Here is a 23,085-nt window from a genome sequence, read left to right on the forward strand (position 1 = left end):
ACATCTCACACAGTGAAAACTTCAGTTACTCCTCAGAAGCTTCAAAATGCAAGTAAATCCACACAAGTAGTACATTAGAATGGTCCCTACACAAAATATGAGTAAATTATTATGACAATGTGAGTCTGCATATCTGTTCAAGAGACACATTTGACTGTTGTTTCCTAGTCGGTCCATCGTTCTGAAAGTGTACTACAGTACATGTTGCATTATTGTTACAGTAGCACTTTTGAAAGAGTACCTTTCTTGTTAAACATATTGTAATTAACACATTGAAACCCTCTCTCTCCTTATACTTCTTGCATGACACTTAAGCAGTCAATATATGAGCAGTTTGCCATAAATGGACAAGCCACGTTCTACTCATGTGAGAATATCACATTTCGTGCATTTTGTCATCATTACACATTCAACCCTGACATAGTTCACATGTCTCAAAATGCTACAATTAACCAATTGAAGGCAGCGGAACCTTTCAGTATTATCATGAAATAGTATGCTTTGCTTTTGACACAGGCTTTAAAAAAATTTTTAAAATATACTGCTGAAGACATGTTACATTTTCTAAGGATCAGAGTAACTTATGCCTTAGATTTGGAATTCCTACACTTTCTATATATGTGTATCTCTAGTACTCAGCTGTCAGAATATTGATTTAAAAAACTTCCAAATGATTTCAAAAATTTAGACAAATCTGGATAATAATATTTGTATAACAACTGAGAATATCATTTAGTATTTTGGCACTCTTTTTTGTGACAAAGTTCATTGCTTGATTTCTCAAAGTCAAAAGATAATTCAGTCTGGAATAGTAAAATATGATGAAGGATGCCAAATGATATATTTTGTATAATTACAGCAACTGTAATTGTTTACAATTTTTTCAGCATTTTTTTACATGCCTTAAATACAGTCTCTTATGCTACTTCCTATAGCATTTTGAAATACCCAGTTTTCAGTTTGTCAATGCAGCAAGTCAGTGTGTGACATGCATGGTCATCATCGACAGCCAAGTTCAGATTGAAGTCAACCATCAAAACAAACAATGCAGGACACACAATACTATGTAGTCAACGTTAACAAGCTGAGTACTGGGTATTTCAACACACTGTGGGAAGTAGACCTAGAAACTGTAGCTGACACATGCAACAAAAAGCTGAAAAACCTTACAGTTACTGGGCCTTTAAAATATCCTCTAGACCACCCTTTGGAATTCCATAAAACTACTACACAATAAAAATCACAGACATACTGTGCTGTATATACAAAAATACATATGTTTTTAGACAATTGGTAAATTTTTATGTATAACTCATTTGCTTACCTTTCTTCACAACACAAGAGTGCCAGACTGTAAAGCACCAAGTTTTGAAATGTAAAATATATGTACACCATTCTATTCACTATAATAGTACCAGTAACAGTACAGAATTTGAAGGTCTTAAATTCTCTTATATCTGTATGTAATATGGTATTGTGTAACTTCTCTGGGACAACTGACCATAAATGATATTTCAAGATGAATTAACAAAAATGCTTTATTTGATCAGCCCCTATGAAGATTGTAAGATATATTTCTGATGAACTCACAGATATAAAGACTGGCACTGAGGTGTGAAGACTGATATGACAAAGGGAGAAACCAACAAATCTTGACCTTTTTACTGCCAAGTTCATCTTCCCTTATCATCACATCAAGTTGATCAGGAAAAGTAACGGATTAACTCGTCACATGTGACACATTCAACAGACATCATCTTTTAAAACCCTGAAAACATACGAACATAATAGTCACACATTGCTTACCATGATACACAAAATTGGTGATTTTTACCGACTTGATCTATTAGTTACTGTGTACATGTGTGACAGTGTGGGATGTCACAGTAATCTAGACTTCCATGATAATTTTGAATGTCTTGACCTAGTCACTTTTTTGGCTTTTTTTTTTCTATTTCATTCAATACTCAATAACTAGCCATGAACCCTTGGTAATGTGTACAGTACATGTAAACAAAGCCTTAGTGTGGGTTACTTTAAACTTTTCCACTTACGAGTCGAATCAACCTTTTGAACAATAGACATACCTGTACTATTTCTGCTGGATACCAGAAATTTTTTTATCATTTGTTACATTGGTGTGTTTTGGATCATTCAGTCATTTTGTATCAAGGCCCTGACTAGTGTAATGAATTTCTTGTACAAAATCAACAAAAAATCTACAATAGACTGTGACTTTGTCCGCCACAACACCAAAAGTGTTGATCAATGTTGCAATGGCTGTAACACCCAGGGTAATTTCCATGTTGTTTGGGAAATAAAATTTCAAGCTCTACTCTCAAAGTTGTGTAAAAGTGCCCAGAGTTCAACATCTGAAGACAGCCTGTATGTTAGTGTCATTTCTGATAATCAACAGAATTCTGTGTCCTAATGACAATTCATTCACTTACCATAACACAGCGATGTATTGGAAGACAAATACTTTGTACATTAAAAAGTTTTTTCAGGACAAAATATTATGCAAATATGATTAAAATGTACAGCTGTTGTCCCATGAGTAAGTAAATGTAATTCAACAAAATGTTACGCAGTGACTCACGGTAAGTTGACAATATTACATTATCATGTCAACTGATATGCACAATAGTGCCCTCAATGTACAACCTTCTCAGATAGGATTTGACCAATGATTGAACAGAATTCTAAGATATCTATTTGCTAGATTTTCTTAAACTGAACAGATGTGGTTTCCAAGTGCAGCTATTTGCAGGATTTAGAAACATGCTTGAATTCTTGAAATCACAGTCTTCAAATTTGATTGTTTTTATCTGGTGGTTTCAGAGGGAAAAATGGCAATTTTTTTTATCTCATTTTAATAGTACACAGATATTGTACACAGATATTGTCAGGAATTGTAGAGTAAAAATCGTGAAATATGTTATCAAGACAACTTGATCTGTAATAAAAGACTCAATACCTTTTCAATGTGAAAAGTTTATTTTTCTGTACAATGATAAAATGTGACTCAGCATTACTGAGTTATCTGCGTGCTGTTTGGAAGTCGCTGCCAGGAGTTCTGTAGGGTACTGATTTTGGAATTACAGGTTTGTAGCGTATTCTATGTATTTTGGATGTTCTTGTGTCATGGCTTGGTTGATGTAACCCTGTGGTGCCATTCCATTTGGTACAGCAGCAGCCACTGTGGGCACCTTTGTAGGTTTGACCAGTTCCTCAGTGCCATTGATGTCTGTCTGTGGTACAGCAGCAGCCACCGTGGGCACCTTTGTAGGATTGACCAGTTCCATGGTGCCATTGATGTCTGTCGTCTGTGGTGCATTCTTGTCAGCGTAGCGACCGGTGCGATAAACCGCCAGTGCAGGCCCCCAGTCATCACTTGGTGTCATTAGGAACTGGATTCTCTGTGATGGAAACAATTTTCATAATATCAATCATTTTCCTTGAAGTTTTCCCAGGGCAATACTACTAATACTAAGAAAATCATTACTTTCTCTATTAAACTCCATTATTAATTCAAAAAAAGTAACAATCAAAAAACATATGAATGACCATTTTATTTGCTTAATATTATATAGGGCTCAGCCCTTGGTGTCGCGCCAGGGGTTAAGATTAGCAATTTTTACCATCACAGCCTATTATGTTAAACAAGGGACGTATTATGCCATCGTTACCATTGCAATGGTAACTGCACTGCCCACCTTCCACTTGCAAGCTGAAAACTAGAGCGTTCCGTCTAAAAACTGGCAATTTTTGAATCTAGTTATTGACAAAGGGGGCGTTTTTCTAAAATTCAATCCCAGCATTCTTTGCGTATGCCCCTGTTCGTATGGACGTCAGTTTTCTCCCATTTTCTATTTTTCATGCGTGATATTAACGATATTTTGTATCAGCGACAAGGTGGATAATAACACTAACTGCCTAACAAAAGATATATTTTATAAATGGCATGTTATAAAATAATAATTTGCACGTTTTGTATTTGTTTATTTACGAGTACTCAAAAAAACATGGCGGCGCCCAAGAAGGTAGGGTACACTTCCGGTTAGTCACATAGTATATTATGAATATGCGCATGCGTAGTCAGTAAGCCGCTGGCGCGACTATTATTTTCAGTATCGACAAATCCTCTCACCTAACCGCCAATGTCACAGCTACTGAAAATGTTTGTGTCTAGATTATCGAAAAATTTGCATACAAATTACAAGCCAATCACATGCAGATTATGAAAATATTCGCATACCTAGTATTAGCCAATGACATTGTTGCTGGTATACAGCGATGGTTGGCACACACTCTCAGCTTACCTCAAGGAAAGTGTTTCCTTTAGAATTGACAATATATTCGATGACCATCCATAGTGGTATCATGACTAGTGAAGCTCCAGCACACAACCAGCCAATCACTTCACCTGCTGCTGGATAAACATAGCTTCCATACGACACAGGCACATACTCAATGTACATCATGATTATGATAAACTGCAAAGAGATCATGTCAAAACAGACTTTAGTATTCTGTGTAACAGTTAAATGGCATAATAAAATGTGATTCCAGGACATTATTCTCAACATAAACTAGGGCCCATCAGCACATAGGGCAATCCTGCCATGCAGGTGAATAAAATGTCTTTCAAGTATTGTATAACTTTCACATCAAATTTTGAGGTTGTATGAACAAATGTTATCATATTTTGTACAGAAAAACACTGTAATCAGAGAAGATTGTTTTGCTACATTTATATGGTATATGTACCTATGCTTCCCTTAAAATAACACACTTAGATTATTGTAGCATACCACTTTTAATTTAGATTTAATATTTTTCAACTTGCACTAATAATAGAACTGATACTCAAGGGATAGACCACTAGGACTATGAGGGTTTATCAACAAAAGAAAGAAAATGCATTAATTTATACAAAATGATAAAAAAATTTACAGCCATAATGATTTAAAAGAAATATTGATATTAAAGTCAGCCAGTAGAAAAGTGTGTAAATTTGGGCAAATAACAGTATACAAAGTGCATGGAAGCCAAAAGAAATGATTTGTCAATATTTGAACGCTAAGACAAAATCTGAATGGCAGGATCTTGACCACCCACTCCAATGCCTCGTGGTCCAAGTACCGTAAGAGTCAGGGAGATTACCATACTCAAAATTATGACAAGGGGAGTCAGGAATTTCAGGGAGATTTGCCATACTCACAATTATGACAAGGGGAGTGAGGAATTTCAGGGAGATTACCATACTCACAATTATTACAAGGGGAGTCAGGAATTTCAGGGAGATTTGCCATACTCACAATTATTACAAGGGGAGTGAGGAATTTCAGGGAGATTTGCCATACTCACAATTATTACAAGGGGAGTGAGGAATTTCAGGGAGATTTGCCATACTCACAATTATTACAAGGGGAGTCAGGAATTTCAGGGAGATTTGCCATACTCACAATTATTACAAGGGGAGTGAGGAATTTCAGGGAGATTTGCCATACTCACAATTATTACAAGGGGAGTGAGGAATTTCAGGGAGATTTGCTATACTCACAATTATTACAAGGGGAGTGAGGAATTTCAGGGAGATTACCATACTCACAATTATTACAAGGGGAGTGAGGAATTTCAGGGAGATTTGCCATACTCACAATTATTACAAGGGGAGTGAGGAATTTCAGGGAGATTTGCCATACTCACAATTATTACAAGGGGAGTCAGGAATTTCAGGGAGATTTGCCATACTCACAATTATTACAAGGGGAGTGAGGAATTCAGGGAGATTTGCCATACTCACAATTATTACAAGGGGAGTGAAGGAATTTCAGGGAGATTTGCTATACTCACAATTATGACAAGGGGAGTGAGGAATTTCAGGGAGATTACCATACTCACAATTATGACAAGGGGAGTGAGGAATTTCAGGGAGATTTGCCATACTCACAATTATTACAAGGGGAGTGAGGAATTTCAGGGAGATTTGCCATACTCACAATTATTACAAGGGGAGTGAGGAATTTCAGGGAGATTTGCCATACTCACAATTATGACAAGGGGAGTGAGGAATTTCAGGGAGATTTGCCATACTCACAATTATGACAAGGGGAGTGAGGAATTTCAGGGAGATTTGCCATACTCACAATTATGACAAGGGGAGTGAGGAATTTCAGGGAGATTTGCTATACTCACAATTATTACAAGGGGAGTGAGGAATTTCAGGGAGATTTGCCATACTCACGATTATTACAAGGGGAGTGAGGAATTTCAGGGAGATTTGCCATACTCACAATTATTACAAGGGGAGTGAGGAATTTCAGGGAGATTTGCCATACTCACAATTATTACAAGGGGAGTGAGGAATTTCAGGGAGATTTGCCATACTCACGATTATAACTAGGGGAGTCAGGAATTTCCAGCAAATCTTCCACCATGGATTGGGATAATCACCCAACATCATCCGAAGATCTTCATAGAAACGGTCAGTACCTGAAATAACATGCACGTCAACAGAGCTTAAAAACAAGGATAAATAGTTGCTGGATTAGTCAGGATTTATTTCAGAGTAAATCACATGCTAAATTTTATTGTGAATTACATCTGTAAAGGGCCCATTATAAATTACTCTAAAGAGATCTTTTAATTACTGTGATTTTGGTACTGTCAGATGTAAACTATCTCGAAACTACAAAGATAGAACAAGTCATCGTTGATGACACAGTCCCCACTTGTTAATGGGTGCTTTGATTACAGGTCCTAAGAGAGGATAGAGTCCTCTTCATTAGGTCTGTGATAAAAATACTTTTGAATAAATTCGCTTGATACATGTCTGAGTTGTAGTTCAGGAGATGAAAAAATCGTAATAAAATGGCCACATGGTGGCCATATTGGATCGAATCATAAAACAAATCAATGTGCATATGTATGACATAGGTCAATGTCCTTGTACCAAGTTTGAATAAAATTGGTTGAGATATGCCTGAGTTATGGCTCTGTACATGAAAAAATCGTAACAAAATGGCCGCCTGGCGGCCATATTGGATTGTATCACAAAACAAATTGATGTGTATAGCTATGACATTGGTCAATGTCCTTGTACCAACTTTGAATAAAATCTGTAGAAACATGCCTGAGTTATGACTCTGTACATGAAAAAATCGTAATAAAATGGCCGCCTGCTGGCGGCCATATTGGATCGTATCACAAAACAAATCAATGTGCATATGTATGACATAGGTCAATGTCCTTGTACCAATTTTGAATGAAATTGGTTGAGATATGCCTGAGTTATGGCTCTGTACATGAAACAATCGTAACAAAATGGCCGCCTGGCGGCCATATTGGATTGTATCACAAAACAAATTGACGTGCATATGTATGACATAGGTCAATGTCCTTATACCAATTTTGAATGAAATTGGTTGAGATATGCCTGAGTTATGGCTCTGTACATGAAAAAATCGTAACAAAATGGCCGCATGGCGGCCATATTGGATCGTATCACAAAACAAATTGATGTGCATAGCTATGACATTGGTCAATATCCTTGTACCAACTTTGAATAAAATCTGTAGAAACATGCCTGAGTTATGGCTCTGTACATGAAAAAATCGTAATAAAATGGCCGCCTGGCAGCCATATTGGATCGTATCACAAAACAAATTGATGTGCATATGTATGACATAGGTCAATGTCCTTGTACCAATTTTTAATGAAATTGGTTGAGATATGCCTGAGTTATGGCTCTCTACATGAAAAAATCGTAACAAAATGGCCGCACGGCGGCCATATTGGATCGTATCACAAAAGGAATCGACGTGCACATCTATGACACTGGTCAATGTCCTTGTACCAACTTTGAATAAAATCAAATGAAACATGCCTGAATTATGGCTCTGTACATGAAAAAATCGTAATAAAATGGCCGCCTGGCAGCCATATTGGATCGTATCACAAAACAAATCAACGTGCATCTGTATGACATATGAAGTAATCCTTGTACCAAGTTTGAATGAAATCGCTTCAGGCATCTCTGAGATATCTGCGTGAACGGACGGACGCACGCACGCACGCACGCACGCACGCACGCACGGACGCACGCACACACGCACGGACATGACCAAACCTATAAGTCCCCCCGGACGGTGTCCGTGGGGACTAAAAAGTATCCTTAAATTCTACCTATGCAATTATAGTAATAGAGATTATCACATAAGAACATTGATTGCTGCCCAATATGTTCTTTAGAAGTAACATACTTGTAAAGGATTGACCTAAATATCTCAATGTGGGATGTAGCATTATGAAACATACAGATACTCTCAGTACATGTACTTCCTTTACATAACTATAGCCGAATTTGTTTTGTCAACATGAACTACAATGCAAAAATCTACATGATAAGATCAATCATAGTATTCTTTGATTGGCCAGTGGATACTTTCATCCATCCAATCAAAAAGTTCCCTCAAACTTGGATGATTATCATAAAATTACCATAAATCCAGGCTATGACAAGGCATTCACAGAAGGAGACCACCAGCAGAGATATGGAACCAGAATACCAATCCATCACAGTCAGCAGATACATACCTCCCTGCATTTACAAAAAAAAGTGAAATCTGCTTTTAGGATTATTTCAACATGAAAACACAAAGCTAAAAGTGTCAGGAAAGTTTAATCCACTGATTAACTTGACTGTCTTTCTAGCACCAGCTTTTGGTTGCTGTGAAAATTAAGTCAAACTTTTGTTTAATTTTTCTCTAACAGTTTGCACTACTGATTTTATGTCAGAAAGATTTATTCTGTAAAAGTAGCCTTATATTGTTTGTCTTAGTTGTTTCATAACTTTGAAATATTCCATCTTTTGTAGTGTGTATGTGTATTGTGAGTGTCACAGCCCAGTACAATGCAGCCTGGTACAACATCCTGTTTCTCAGGTGATGAGGCGTAATGTTTCTACATGACAACGATCCCAAGTGGTAAATATGTGTTCCTAAGATATCGCTTATTTGGATCCATCACTCATAGACTATTGAACGTACAGAAAGTTTTGTACATATAGCATTGATTTATAAAAAATTATAATTGAGAGAGGAAAAAGTTCAAAAGAACGTTCAGTGATTTGACATCTTTATAATGGAGTATCTAGCATCCAAAAAAGCTGATCATTGAATGAAAAGTTTACCTGAGTTACAATGGGAAGTCCAAGTAGATACATTAATATGCATAATCCTGCAATGAAATAGGTCCTCCTGGCCAGTAAATACTTTGGAAAGCTGTCAATTATAGCACTTGAAATACCTTCTACCATACCAAACTGTAAAAAGCAAATTAAACAAAAACACTTCTTATTCATGCGAATTCTATCTCTGTAATTCTAAACTTCAGAGATTTCAATGAATTTGCCATAGATTAAGTTGCATACATGCAATCATCTCTTTTGAAGTACAACAGTGAACAACACTTCACATGAGTTGGTAAAATTGTTAAAATACTTTGATGTATATACACCAGTAATCTACACTTCATATGTACAGTATTTAAAAATTGAAACTCATGACCAGATATTGTAATTAATCATAGTTTTTTATTAGTGATATTATCAAATTCCCATGATACTTGCTTGTACAGGTTGATAACCACTGATATAAATTGATGTAAATTTAGCTGATGATAATATCATATACTAATTATCACTATACACTTGACACTTGCGCAAAGCAGCTGAGTGACACCTCACTGTCTTGCTACTGTGAAAAACATGTGTGCTAAACAAATAATTCAAAAAAGGTACTCAAAAGTGCATCGAACAAATACAAGAGTCTCACTCTCTCCTGCTTTTTATACACTGAAATGTGTTTGTAGACTGTTTGAGTCTCTAATGATTGTGACCAGTCCAACTTTTGTTTGCTCAACTATTTAACCAAACAAAGCACAACAAGCTTGCAATACAACAGTGTCTGGTCAAGTCTGTTGTGCACATTATCTCACCTGGCTATCCAAGCCCAGAGTGAACAGCATAAAAAAGAAAATAATCGACCAGAATGGACCTCCCGGAATTCTTGCCAGCGCTTCTGGGTAGACAACAAATGCAAGCCCAGGACCTGACAACAACAAAAGTACATTTAGTAACTTTATTTATCAGCCATTCACATCGTTGTTAGGGAAAACTACCTTGGTATGTGTGTCTTTTGGCTAACAGTTAACCATGTAAATGTGACTGAGTGCACAAAGATAGAAAAACATTTAATATGTTTTTTGACCTGTTCAAGGTGACTGCACAATGGTCCAAAGGTTTTCAAACAGACATGTCCTTAGGGGGAGGGATTAAATGGCCACTCAGCCATCGTCAGGCCAAACAAGAGATCTATGAATTTGCATATGGGCCAAGATTCCTTCCAGACATTATGATATTATAGTGTCATTTCTTATGGCAATATTTTCAGATGCATGTTAACAAAACCGTTCCAACAATTGAACAGAAAGATTTGTTTCGATGATCACAACATACATGATACTGTGTGAGAAAAACAATGTCACATTACTTTGGACAGATCAGTGTAAGTAATGGACCATTGTATGCAAAATGGCTGAATAGTAGAACATCTCTCTCCAGAGAATATATTTTGAAGACAAAGCGCAATAAAAGCAGAAAACTATAGCTTTCATCCATACAGAGTCGTCTTGAATATTAAACCTTACAATCAAACTGTAGAACATACATTCTCACAGACGTACGTTCCGTTAATTGACCGCTAGTATGTTAGTGTGAATGTACAGTTCATGTCCATTAACACATCAGACCAGCCAATGTTTCTCAGTGAATACTGTATCTATTTCTTTTGATGCCTGCCATATTCAAACATGTATATCACTACATCTACAGTTAAAATTCATGTAATCAGTAGATACTGAAATTCTCTTAAAATTCCATCCTTCATGGGTTTTGCAGTGACTTCTTACACAAAATAACCCTATGCACAGCAGTGCATAGTTCCTGTGCTTTGATCACTATCATTCTGATTTGAATAAATTCTAGCATGATAATATTCTCACCTGATGTGACCACTTCATCTACTGGCTTGCCAATGGAATGAGCCATGTAACCCAGCACAGAAAAAATGGCTAATCCACCATAGATACTGGTGCCAGAATTTACTAATGGCACTATGATAGAGTCCCTGTAAAATAAAACAAAGCAACAATCTATGAAAAAAACAGAACTGCAAAACAAAATATTGCCAATAATTATTTATAGATACAATTTGTAACAGTTAAGGATTGTCTGATGGTAATGGTGTGTTTTCCATCATATACTTGCAATTTCACACTTATTCTATAGTAACTAAAATCTCTCAAGCACCATGATGTATGGAGCACATCTGAGTAGATCATGAAACAAACAAATAAAGAATTAGATTTTGGTACTTTTTGATGGTAACACTTGCATGTTTCGTGATAATGTACTTTCAAATCACTTGCTCTCATCAGCTAACTGTTCTGAACTTCATAATACAACAAGCTGTGAAATGAATGATCATTAGTACTGCTCATTTCTCAGTCTCAGAGAAAAATACAAAAGTCATCAATGCCATTTCACATTACCTCCAACAATTGTGATGGAATCTATTGAAACTTGCAAATGTGAGCAAACCTCCCCAGGCTGGTCCCAATGAATAGAAGATCTGTACTGCTGCATCACCCCACACCTTTAGAAAACAGAGGAAAAAACAACAGAAACCTATTGTATGAAAAAAAAGCAGCATGCATATTGAAAGAAAACTGTGGAAATAAATGCAGGCTTTGGCTGTATGGTGCATCAAATCTTGGAAGATGAAAAAAAGCATTACCATGTCATCATTTTGGCCATATTGATAGAAACATTTGGTTTGTAAACATTAGTTATTTTTCAGGCACCTTTGAGTATAGCATTCTACATCTTTCTGTGCACCATGTATATGCTTAGTATTCACAGGAAATATAACTGCTATACATCAACCTCGATTCATTACCTTTGCATCAGCCAGCAGATGAAACTTTGGAATCAAAAAGAATTTGAGACCTTCAGCCGATCCAGGCAGCGTTACACCTCTGATGATAAGGATTGTCAAAACAACATATGGAAATGTTGCTGTAAAATACACCACCTGCAAAACAAAATCACGAAGAGAAAAATCTTCAGCTGATGGAAAAGAATACCATGGAAGCTAAATTTCCACTATGATGTTATTCCTTGTCATATCACATATTATATAACATGCATACTACATTTAAATTCATATAAATGAAATGAAAAGTGAAATGATAGGCCTACAAATACAAAGCATGCATGCTTGTATTTTCCACCCTTTATTTTCTCATCACTGGTCATTGATATCAGTTTCAGTAAGACCACAAAACTTTCAGGCCAGAACATTACACAGCATATTGTACTATTAATTCAGGTGTGGTAGCTTAAAGAATTCAACCCCACATATTTATTTTTTAGAGTTTCACTGATTTCAACCAAAAGAAATTTTTAGTTTAATTGATTTTCTCTTTAGAATTCCTGCCTACTATATCATAATGGACACAATTAAAATTGTTTATCTGTGACAGTGAAAAATTTCCCAGCATCAAAATTATAGGGGTTATGAACAATGATACTGCAGCTGAATTACTTCATCAACAATGGGCTGTGTAAATTCTCGATGCAGTGCCTTATCTGTAATGTGACCATATTGGAATGTGTTGCAAAATAAATCAACTTGCATTCTATTGTAGCACTGCAAACACAGGTATAGTGATCAAGTCAGTATTGAGGGAATGTGTCGTGTATACTGCATTGACTTAATAATTTCGTCTGTCATGGCTGTCACACATAACACATGCCATTATGCAATGATATTTTCCAATTTTGAGTAACTCATTCCCATATTGTCATATGAATTTCAGCCAGTTTATAGTTATCCATATTAGGACTGATGAATGTGATGAAAGTATTACACTTGATCAGTACACACAACTTAATTCATGTCAGCTGCAGCGTATGTTAGGGTCTATGTTTGTACATTAAGGTGTATATACTGGAAAATACCAGTGAAGAAAAATATATTGTTACAGTTATAAAATATCAGGAATGGGCGTATTTCCCGCTTTCTCTAAAGGATGTACAGGGTCAGAAGCTGTAAATATTGCAGCTACAGTGCGTCAGTAACTTTGGCAACACAGTACATATATATTACCTCAGTGCTGGTATTGTGTAGAAAATATGAAGCCAACATTCCAGAGTTCTTATAAAACTCAACATTGAATACTGCATGTCCTATGTATGAATTCTTTGTTAATTAACAAAGTCATGGCGACAAGGAAATTGGTCTTGTTGAACACCGAATAACAATGAATTTCATCAAAGTTACGTATAAATCATTCTAAGGGAATGGCAATTAATAGATAAAATGTGATCTTATGCATACATTATCTGATGAAACATTGTCTGGCAAACTTGGGTATGCAGTATACTATATAAAAAAAAACCAACATGAACAATTCAGTTTATATCTGTTCATTTTGAAAGATGCTCATTTTTGAGGAAATGTATGTCTGAACAAGACATTAAAAGGGACTTGTTCATTATGTGTGCTCATAATTCCTGATTCTTTTTCATATATAATGTATTTCTTCAACAATATACATTATCAACCACTTAAATCACCACAAAACTGAAGTATTAGACACATACTGTAACACAAAAAAAAACGCTGGTTGTACATGCCCCTTCAATCCTCTTCTATTTATAAGGGACTATGGACAATTAAAACATGCGCTTAAGGTTCATTGCGTTTGACTTCAGACTCCCTCCCCTACTGTACATAGAAGTTTGAAGATCTCTGCTGTGGCATACAGTCAAACAAAATGTGAATTTGTGCATGATATAAAGCTACATTAAGTCTCTCCCCTTTACTGAAATTAGTTTTGTTTGTCACAAGCATGTTTTAATAATCCATCATCCGTCACAAGGCACAGTACAATAAATTACCCACAATGCTGTTCGATTTGTACCAACGACGTTAGTTTTCTTATAACTTTTTCAGCTCTGTATAAAAGCAATAATGTGAAGTCTCACGATAATTGATTAATTATATTTATTAAAAGCACGTTGAAATATTGTAGTATAAATTTCAAAGAAACCATTAAATAACCATAAAAGTCACATTCTTCAGGTACTACAAATGCCACAGTTTTGGGAAGCAAGTTATTACCAACTGAAGGGGTCATTCTCTGAAAATAGTTAGCATGTAAATTTCTTTTGTCTTTTCTATTTGGAAAAAATCAATATCCTTTTGTTTCATAAAACAGGTGCAACTAGTCTCCCTACTTTCCATCACTTTATTCTGTATGGCTGAGGACACGATCATAGGAAAATTTACAAAAATCCTTTCTCTTCTCTCAATCAAGCACAATTTTCTTAATCCTTTAAAATGGGAATTGAGAAGAAAGGTGTTTTTAAAAGTACGTTCTCAGAATTTTTACAAGTGGTCCAGGAATTTGTCTACACATGGGAGACATGGTAGACTTCACAGGGGAATCTACGTTGGTACAAATCGTGATGTATTGTGGGAAATCTCTAGTACTGTGCAAGGTTCTTCTACTGGTTTCATTATAGACTAATATGATTTTTGAGCACTATTCCAATGACCATAATGTCCCTTTTAGTAGTCTTTGAAAACTTTTGAAAACTGTACATGTTGTCTAAGTACAGTATGATATATCTCTGTGTGGCAATTTACTTTTGATCCAAGTTTTCTTAAACTGTGAATGCTGAATTATCAACCTTTTTCAGATAATTTGTAGAATAATTCTGCTTGATATCCGGGCATACCCAAGTTTATACTTCACAGATAACAAAGAAACACATGAAAGTAAATACATTCACAATACATCACAAAAATACTAGAAATAAATGAAGGTACCTTCCCATAACTGGCTCAATACTTTGCTGTAATTGTAACAAGAAGTAAACAAGTTTAATTTTTCACAGTTTTCAAACCACTGTTTATAATAAATATATCTATTACAGAATTATGCCATGAAATTGTTCACCATTAAATCAATGAGCTATGTTAGCAAGCTTTTTAAGTTGCGATTGAAATATTTATGCATGGCCAGATCTGCATTTGTGCTATGTTCAAGCGTACGCACACGTACTTTACCAATCAAAATGTTGCTTTTTTCTTTCTTTTTTTGCATGACCATGACAACCAAGGGCAACAAAGCATTATACATGTATCAATAGCGTGCAATGCACAGAAAGTATGAAATGAGATACGACAGATGATGGAACTGTTCTGTCGACATAGCACACTGGCTCTTATTATCTCTTTCACTGAAATGCAAGCCATTTTAATGTGTTATGTACACTCAGATCTAGCAATAGTATTCTGTGAAAGCTGTCACATGCAAATCATTTTGAAGCAAATCATAGATAGAAAAAAACATGCTTATAATTTTTTTAAAAACTCAATTGTGCAATGATTCCTGCTATCTAACCTTGCAAATTTGCAGAAATTTTGCTTAGAATTCAGTCATAATTTTTACTATAGAAACTTGTGGCACACAGCACACAACATTCTATTTTCTCATCTGTATTTGCCTGCTTTTCAATGCCCCAAACTAAATTAACCAGGAGAAAGTCAAATCCAGCAAATACCGATATAACTAACAAATAACGTAAGATTTTAAATTCACAGATTATAGTCTCAAGATTCAAGTCTCCTTATCGATCAGGGAGCACTTCTGTAGCATCTTTCTTATCGTGAAACCAGTTCTTATTCTCTGGTATTATTACCAAGAGTTTGCGACTTCATGAAAACATTTTTATATTCAACATCCCAGCAACATTCAGCATATATAGCTTCAATTGACAAAAGTACACAAATTTGTAAGGCCCCAATAAGGATTTGTTTCAGGCCATGTTTTCAAAAGTGGTTCTGCCACATTTTTTTACAAACTGAACTGTGATATTCAGTCAGTTCAGTTTTGATGACATTTGAAACACATACATAAAACTTGTCTTGTATTGTGATAAAACACCACTCTCCAATCTGAAACGTGTTTTTACACTGGTATGCAGATAAGAATGGACAGTGAAATTGATCTAAATGTTGCCACACTTGTGTAATTGGTTTGTAAAGTTGTTCCAAAACTTGCCTCAGAAGTTGCACTGACATGCTATAACTGCGGTGAAAATCAGAGAGCTTTTATGGACCCATAATAAACACACACCAGGGAGTACACTTTGAAGTGCACTTCACATACACAGACTCATATTACCGGTACATTCCTTATAAGCTGCTTTGAGTTACATTGTATCACAGCCAAGTCAGAGTCTAGTTGTCATAATCTTGTTGCCTTTGCATTGTAGAAGTTCTTTGGCAAAAAATATCATGATTTACAGGAAAAGAGGTGAATATACGCCAGATATAATAAGTGAGAAAGTTGTCGAAATGTACAGGAATACAAAGTCAGGAAATCTTTACCCTACACACACACACACACTATTCAGTGTCTACTTTATTGCTTTATATCAACAATTACAGCAGAAGCCTACTGTGAAACAACACTATCATCCGTCTGTTGTTTGCCGCAACTCAACTAAAGTTACCGATCCTGTAGTAAATTTTGAAACAACTTTACAAACCAATTACACAAGTGTGATAACATTTAGATCAATTTCACTGTCCATTATATATCTGCATATGACAATAACGAAATATTCACCACTACATTGTTTTGAAAAACGGAAATTCCCAGCAAAAACAGGGTACCCTGTTCTTGAAAAGCATACACAATTGTAGCCTAGATTCCTTTTCCGTCCGCTTGCCTCCGTACCTCCGTCCCCACGGTAGTGTCAAGCGGACGGAAAAGGAATCTAGGCTAACACAATTGGAACCACACAACCATTTTTATTTGGCCTAATGATGCTCTATGTATTTTATTTGAAATATTTGCAGATAAGCCAGTATCTGTTGGAGACATATTTATCCTCATTTCTCTTTTTAATTCAAAAAGCATAAATACCAGATGTATTACTACCAAAGTTTGTTAAAACAGTATAAAGGCAGCCTAGTAATCAAAAGCTGCATCCACTGTACTGCAGAGATTCACAGGAAGTTTTTAGTCCAGTAAAAGTATTATACTATTTGCCCGGCAAGATTTTAAAATCCAATTGTAAAATGCACAAAGTAAAAAAGAATGTGCTTCTCACTAAATAAGAGAAGTTATCATTTTCATAAATTAAAGGAAAAAATATCATTTTGGAATTGTCGTGCATGATAATTATTTTTAACCATAAAATACCTAAGACAGAGTTATAAACAGACATACATTACTGTCACTGAGTCTCTTGTTAGGCCTCTAGGTTCATTCTATAGACCTTCTATGGGATAGTTGTAAATGGATAATACACTTAGAAAACTGAAATGTATTAAATCTGTTCAACATCTTCCTTTGTGCTCCTTTATATATCTGTCAAACAACATCAGAATTGCATGCCTTTTGGTCAAGTTTGCAACTTTGAATATTGCAATTGAGTGTTGTGAGCAGAAAAACCTGCTTTTAACTGAAAGTTTCTTGGCAAAGTGTATGCCTTTATAATTACCATACATTAATATTAAAGTCAGGTTCACTTACTGTAATATGACACAGGGTCTGCCATCAAATTACAGTAAGTTACAAGTAACTGCAGTCACCCATTACATGTAGTTTATAAATTAGTCAACCCTAAATTCAGGGTACAGACAGTGCATAAAAAGAAAGTCATGTGGAGATCTATTTACATATTGCATAACACTGGACAATTGTTGAATACAACACACAGGTTTCAGAGACGGACTCCCACTGTCAACAAAGGCCCACTTTCCCACAGTCAACAAAGACTGCCTGGGAGAAATGTACATTCAATCAAAATTCCGGCATTATTTTTTGAACAAAAAGTGGTGTGCTTGCATGTACTATTAGAGTTTATGGATGTAAAGACGACTGACAAATATTGAAGGTGCAAAGCACACTTCATGATTGGTCAGTCTGATGGTTGAAGGATAAAATTTGCCTATTTAAATGTACTATGCTTGACTGTGCAGATTAAACTTGACCAGCGCAGTGGATGTTTGAATGGCAGCTAAATTTTGATGATTCGATTTTTAAACAATAAAAGTATATTCTTCATTTTCTCACCGATACTTCCACCATTTCAATTTTGTTCAAAGATAATCCAACATCAGTTTAGAAGTGTACAGTTTCTGCTTGAAGCAGTCTACTTTTGACTGTGTGGTACAGCTCTCTGTTGCATAATACTTTTTTTAGTTTGTATTTCAGATTTTTTTGCACTCTAAACTCACACTGTGTTTGAAGTTTTCAATACAGGTATAGGTCTAAAATGGACATCTAAAGGTAAAAGTAGTGTGTCTTTAAAATTACTATGTTGTAGATGACAATGAGTATACCAAAATGATGAGAAACTTCGATGTTCCCATTTATTAAAATCTTTGAGATATATAGTATTGACTTAATACCCCATGCCCTCTGATTTTAAGGAGGCTCATAGTACATCAAAACAAATTTCAGCCTTCAAAGAAGTTAGAAGCTGACAACACTTTTTCATACATTTATCAGAATGGCTTATGTAAAATCTTTTGTTAAAGTTTCAAGAAAATGACAGTGTTATGATGAAATTTTTGTATATTTCTACTTGCAAGTCAATGGATCTAGCTGACACTGCATCACCCATGGGTAACTTGACAAATGATTTCCACAGCAGGTTATTTTTTGAAACAATGTTTTCAAAGGTCAACAATCTTAGATATCTTTTGAAATCCACATTTCTTTCTTTTTTCTTTTTGTCTATCTGCCTCTTTGTCTATCCGTCTGAATTTTCAGTGTTACTGAGTATTCAACCTCAAGATACTTTCAGATTACAACAAACATTCAAAGAAACCATCAAATTTCTGTAGAAAATTGTTAACAATGTGCAATTAACCTTTCAAGAGTAGAACTTCAATGTCACCTCGGGTTTAAACATTTGCCTTTATTTTCTCTAAATATTAATTTCATCAAATTCAACCTTTCATGGCCCAATGGCTTAAACCACGATCCCTCTAGAGAGACTGTAGACAAACTAACACTGGAGGTCATTTATCACAGATGGCATTGACCAGCTTCACTATCACATTTACCAGTGAAATCACATGCCCACCCACTTTAATATCTAAATCCAAGCAAATTTTTACCATGGATGATCAAATTTGATGGGTCAATTTGTGAAGTCATATTTCACTTCCTAGCCCCTGATAACATGAGAAATTTTACCTCTTAAGTTTGGTATTATTCCCACTGTGTTTTCAATGCTGTGGATTAGGCAAGGAAACTACAGACACCTGAATCTGAAGATTCAATGATGATGTCTGACAAATAGGACTTGTCATTTCACACAATGAACTGATGACTTCTTACCTTGCCTGATGATTTGACTCCTTTCATGAGACAGAGGAAGACAACAAGCCATGCCAACAGAAGACACAGCGCCAAGTGCCAACGTACGTTTCCCAGGTTATCAAGACCGGATGAAAGATCCAATACGTACCGGCTGGAAAATAAGAGTGGAGTTCAATCAATTTCAGTGACAAACAGACATAATAAATCAAACACATCTGCATTTCATGAGGTACTTCTCAAGTTTTGAAAGGAAATGTTTTTCTTCGATTAAATCAAGTTGTGTAAAGAAATACAGTGGTAAACTCAATCGGCTATGACATTGTATCTCACTGACTTGACAATAAGTATACTTTAACTCCATAGATGTAAAAAATTTAAGTCAAATCTACAAATTTATGTATGATCTTTATTAATCATTATATGATTAATAAAATCAATCCATGTCATTTCACGTATACTCCTCTTCATTGTCTTAAATTAAAGTCTCTAGTTCATGGGAAAATATTCAATACCTTTCTATCTGCACACTTAATCTTTAATTTCTGTTTTCAACTTCTTCCACAAAATTTATTATTGCTCTTTAATAAATACCAAAGTGAAATACAGCATAAGACTCTTAGCGACTTGCAGTCATTCTGTTGATAGGAAAATCCTGCACATCAGAAAAAGTACAAGGGTATTTATATTTCAGATAAAAACTCTGAACTTAATCTCAAGGGGTTTTGATTACTTTTGTAGCTATTTTCCCAAAGTAAAAGACCATTTCAAGACATTTTGCAAATATCTTTTGGCAATTGATTATTGAAATTTGACAGCAATCTGAATATTCTGCAGATGTTACTCACTCCCAATATTCCTGGGATGGACTGACTACATCCTCACTTGAAACATTAAAAGTGGCATTTCCCTTTGCATCTAAAACCATACAGTTTTCAGTGTTCCAGTCATTTCCGCAGGTTTTCCAGGGCAGCTCCTTGGTGAAAGACGCAAAGAAATAAAACAGCGTGTACGAAATGATGACATTGTAATAGACGCTGACCAAGAATGAGATGACCACCATAGCATAGCCGGCACCTGGGAAATGAGTAAATTGAAACATATATCAATAATTTGAGGTGATTCCATCTGGAAAACATGGTGGCAAAGATCTTCAATGAGTAAATTGGATGCTGCAGACATTCATGAATGGTTGAGGTATGTGCTGAGTCACAATGTTTGAACTTGTGACTCAGCTGACTCAAGGAATTGTCCAGACTGACTCAAAGAGTTTTGATATACTGAGGGTAGATAAATGTTTTCGATTTCATCAAAGGCAGAAACAAACAAACTTTTCTTCATTAGCTTTTTCACCATATTAGCAATCAGATATGATAACGCCAATTCTGATGGCTATGGTTTCATTATTTTTTTCCTAACCTCCTGAGGTTTACCAAGATCATGCCACAGTACAAAATTATCTTACCACGAAATAGGGGACACAATTTCCAGGCTGTGATTGGACCTTCGCTGCAGAACTGACCCCATGCAACTTCCATGAAAAACAATGTCATACCGCATAAGAACATCATTATCAGATACGGTACAAGAAAAGCTCCTGCAATAGAACAATTAAGTGTGAAGTAAAATAAGTGTTAGAAAAGTTTAAAAGATCATTAGTGTTATTTCTTGTTATTTATTTATTTATTTATTTATTGCCACATCAACAAATCAGTAATTTTCATCTTGCAAGTGCAGTGGGATTTATTGACAGGCATTTTAATAGTTTCCATGCAATGCAAAGAATTTTTCAGGCTCTCCCCTTTGCTAAGACACGGGAAAGAATGGAAAGCCTTGGTTTCACACTTTCTAATATTTAAGCACTGGATAACGCATTGAGATGAAGGTGTTGACATCGTTTTCACGGCGGCGCATAAATAAATATAATCGGAGTGCCATATAATAATCGGAGTGTCTATTGATAAATTAATAGGTCACTCTCTGCGTATTGTTTACGACTTCTATTCATCACAGTGGTTCAGATATTTGCATATGACAGAAAAGCCACGATGGCCTTGGAGAGTACGCTTCATGGGCCTACTCGCATGAAGGTATTCTCCGAAGGAAGACTTACCCCCTCCATTCCGATAACATAGTGCTGGGAATCGCCAAATGTTACCGAGACCAACAGCGTAACCAATTAATGATAAAATGAAATCCAACTTTCCCGTCCAGTTACCACGTTCAACGTTCTCAGCTCCCTCGCCGGACATTCCGCCCTTACCCGAAGATTCTGGCGGACCCTAAAATACAGCACATACAATGTAATCATTGAAATGCACCTTCAGTTTACAATTGTTCGAGATACAGACAACTTATATAGTGAATTCTGTAAAGTATAAAATGATAAAGTACAGTAGATCATTTTACTATCTCTACAGAGCAGGTTTCGTAAAGCCCTCAACTTTTCGTAAGATTCGCACTCCGCATACGCGCATGGGTGGGTTGACTGTAAATCAACACACGAGAAATGCTTCACAAAATTCATAAGTAAGCTGAGACGGTGTATCTACGTGTACTAAATTCCTGTCGCTATGTTCAACTATTTTCTGGATTTGCCGAGATTTTACACATGGAGAAGACTGGCAAACCAATCACTTGGGACGCGTCAAGTACAGTCCCAGTCATTTCTTTGATTGAATGCGACGTGCGATAGCACGATTGCTCCCACTTATTCCAGGGTTGAAGGTAAGTTTTCACATTCGTGATAATTAATGGCGTGTTTTACTTTCCCTCTCAGTTGCATGCCCAACCTACAGACAAAAAATACCAAAAGGATGAACAAAAGTGACTCAAGGACGGTGACTCCGGTGAGCATAAAAAATTGTGCACAGCTAGCTTTCGCTTGTTAAAGTATGCGTGAACTTGTTAGCGTACTAGGCCCGCGTACTGAAAAGCTATTAAAGTCGACGTAGCGTCTTTACCAACCTGTTGATCATCGTTGACCGCCGGCTTTTCGTCGATCGAATACTGTGACATCTTTACGTTATAAGTGATTCATGAAGTTGAACTGCACACTAAGTTTTCGGGACGTTGCTGTCCCGGATAACTTCGACCGCAAACAGTAGACCTGGAAGAGAGACAAACTGATGTCGATGTTTTGAGAAGGTTCACTGCTAACTTTTATTATGCAAATTTCATTAATTTGCATTACAATAGGACTCAAACAAGTGCAGAAGTCATATGCGTCAAGTCATGGGTCCTGATCGTGGCTGAATCCCATATCATGACATGGGATTCAGCCACTCCTTGGGACCCAGAACCCTCGTAACAAATATTAAAAGCGCAAGTGTGACACCGCGAAAGGTTGCCACTAGGTCACCTTTGTGTTGATAATGTTCAAGGTCACGCCTACCTTGTTTGTGTAGCAAGTTGGCTGCATGACCATAAGTTTCTCACTGTTATCTAAGAACTTTTCATTTGCAGCGTTGTGCTACCATGGTGCTACTCATGAGTTCAGCCTGTTTACTAGGGGCGATTTTGAACAAAAGTGAAAATCTGTAACTTGTATGATCAGGAGACAGTGGACTATTTCACTGTCACGCCAAAATGCTTCATCTTATTGAC

The 23,085-nt window shown here is 36.0% G+C and overlaps 1 protein-coding gene across 1 annotated transcript; it reads right to left on the reverse strand.

The window, feature by feature from the left end:
- Positions 1-1,277: 1,277 nt before the first annotated feature.
- Positions 1,278-22,656, reverse strand: LOC139134614 (sodium-dependent proline transporter-like). The gene is made up of 14 exons (XM_070701542.1): positions 22,447-22,656; positions 21,593-21,761; positions 20,945-21,076; positions 20,328-20,556; positions 19,501-19,633; positions 12,024-12,158; positions 11,617-11,720; positions 11,068-11,192; positions 10,003-10,115; positions 9,197-9,328; positions 8,506-8,605; positions 6,398-6,498; positions 4,323-4,496; positions 1,278-3,419 (listed from the first exon to the last, which is right to left on the reverse strand). The coding sequence occupies exons 1-14, from the start codon at positions 22,495-22,497 to the stop codon at positions 3,099-3,101; spliced, it is 2,019 nt and encodes a 672-aa protein (XP_070557643.1). The 5' UTR covers positions 22,498-22,656; the 3' UTR covers positions 1,278-3,098.
- Between the last annotated feature and the right edge of the window lie 429 nt (positions 22,657-23,085).

The sequence above is a fragment of the Ptychodera flava genome, chromosome 6 (assembly GCF_041260155.1).
Source record: "Ptychodera flava strain L36383 chromosome 6, AS_Pfla_20210202, whole genome shotgun sequence".
Taxonomy (NCBI): domain Eukaryota; kingdom Metazoa; phylum Hemichordata; class Enteropneusta; family Ptychoderidae; genus Ptychodera; species Ptychodera flava.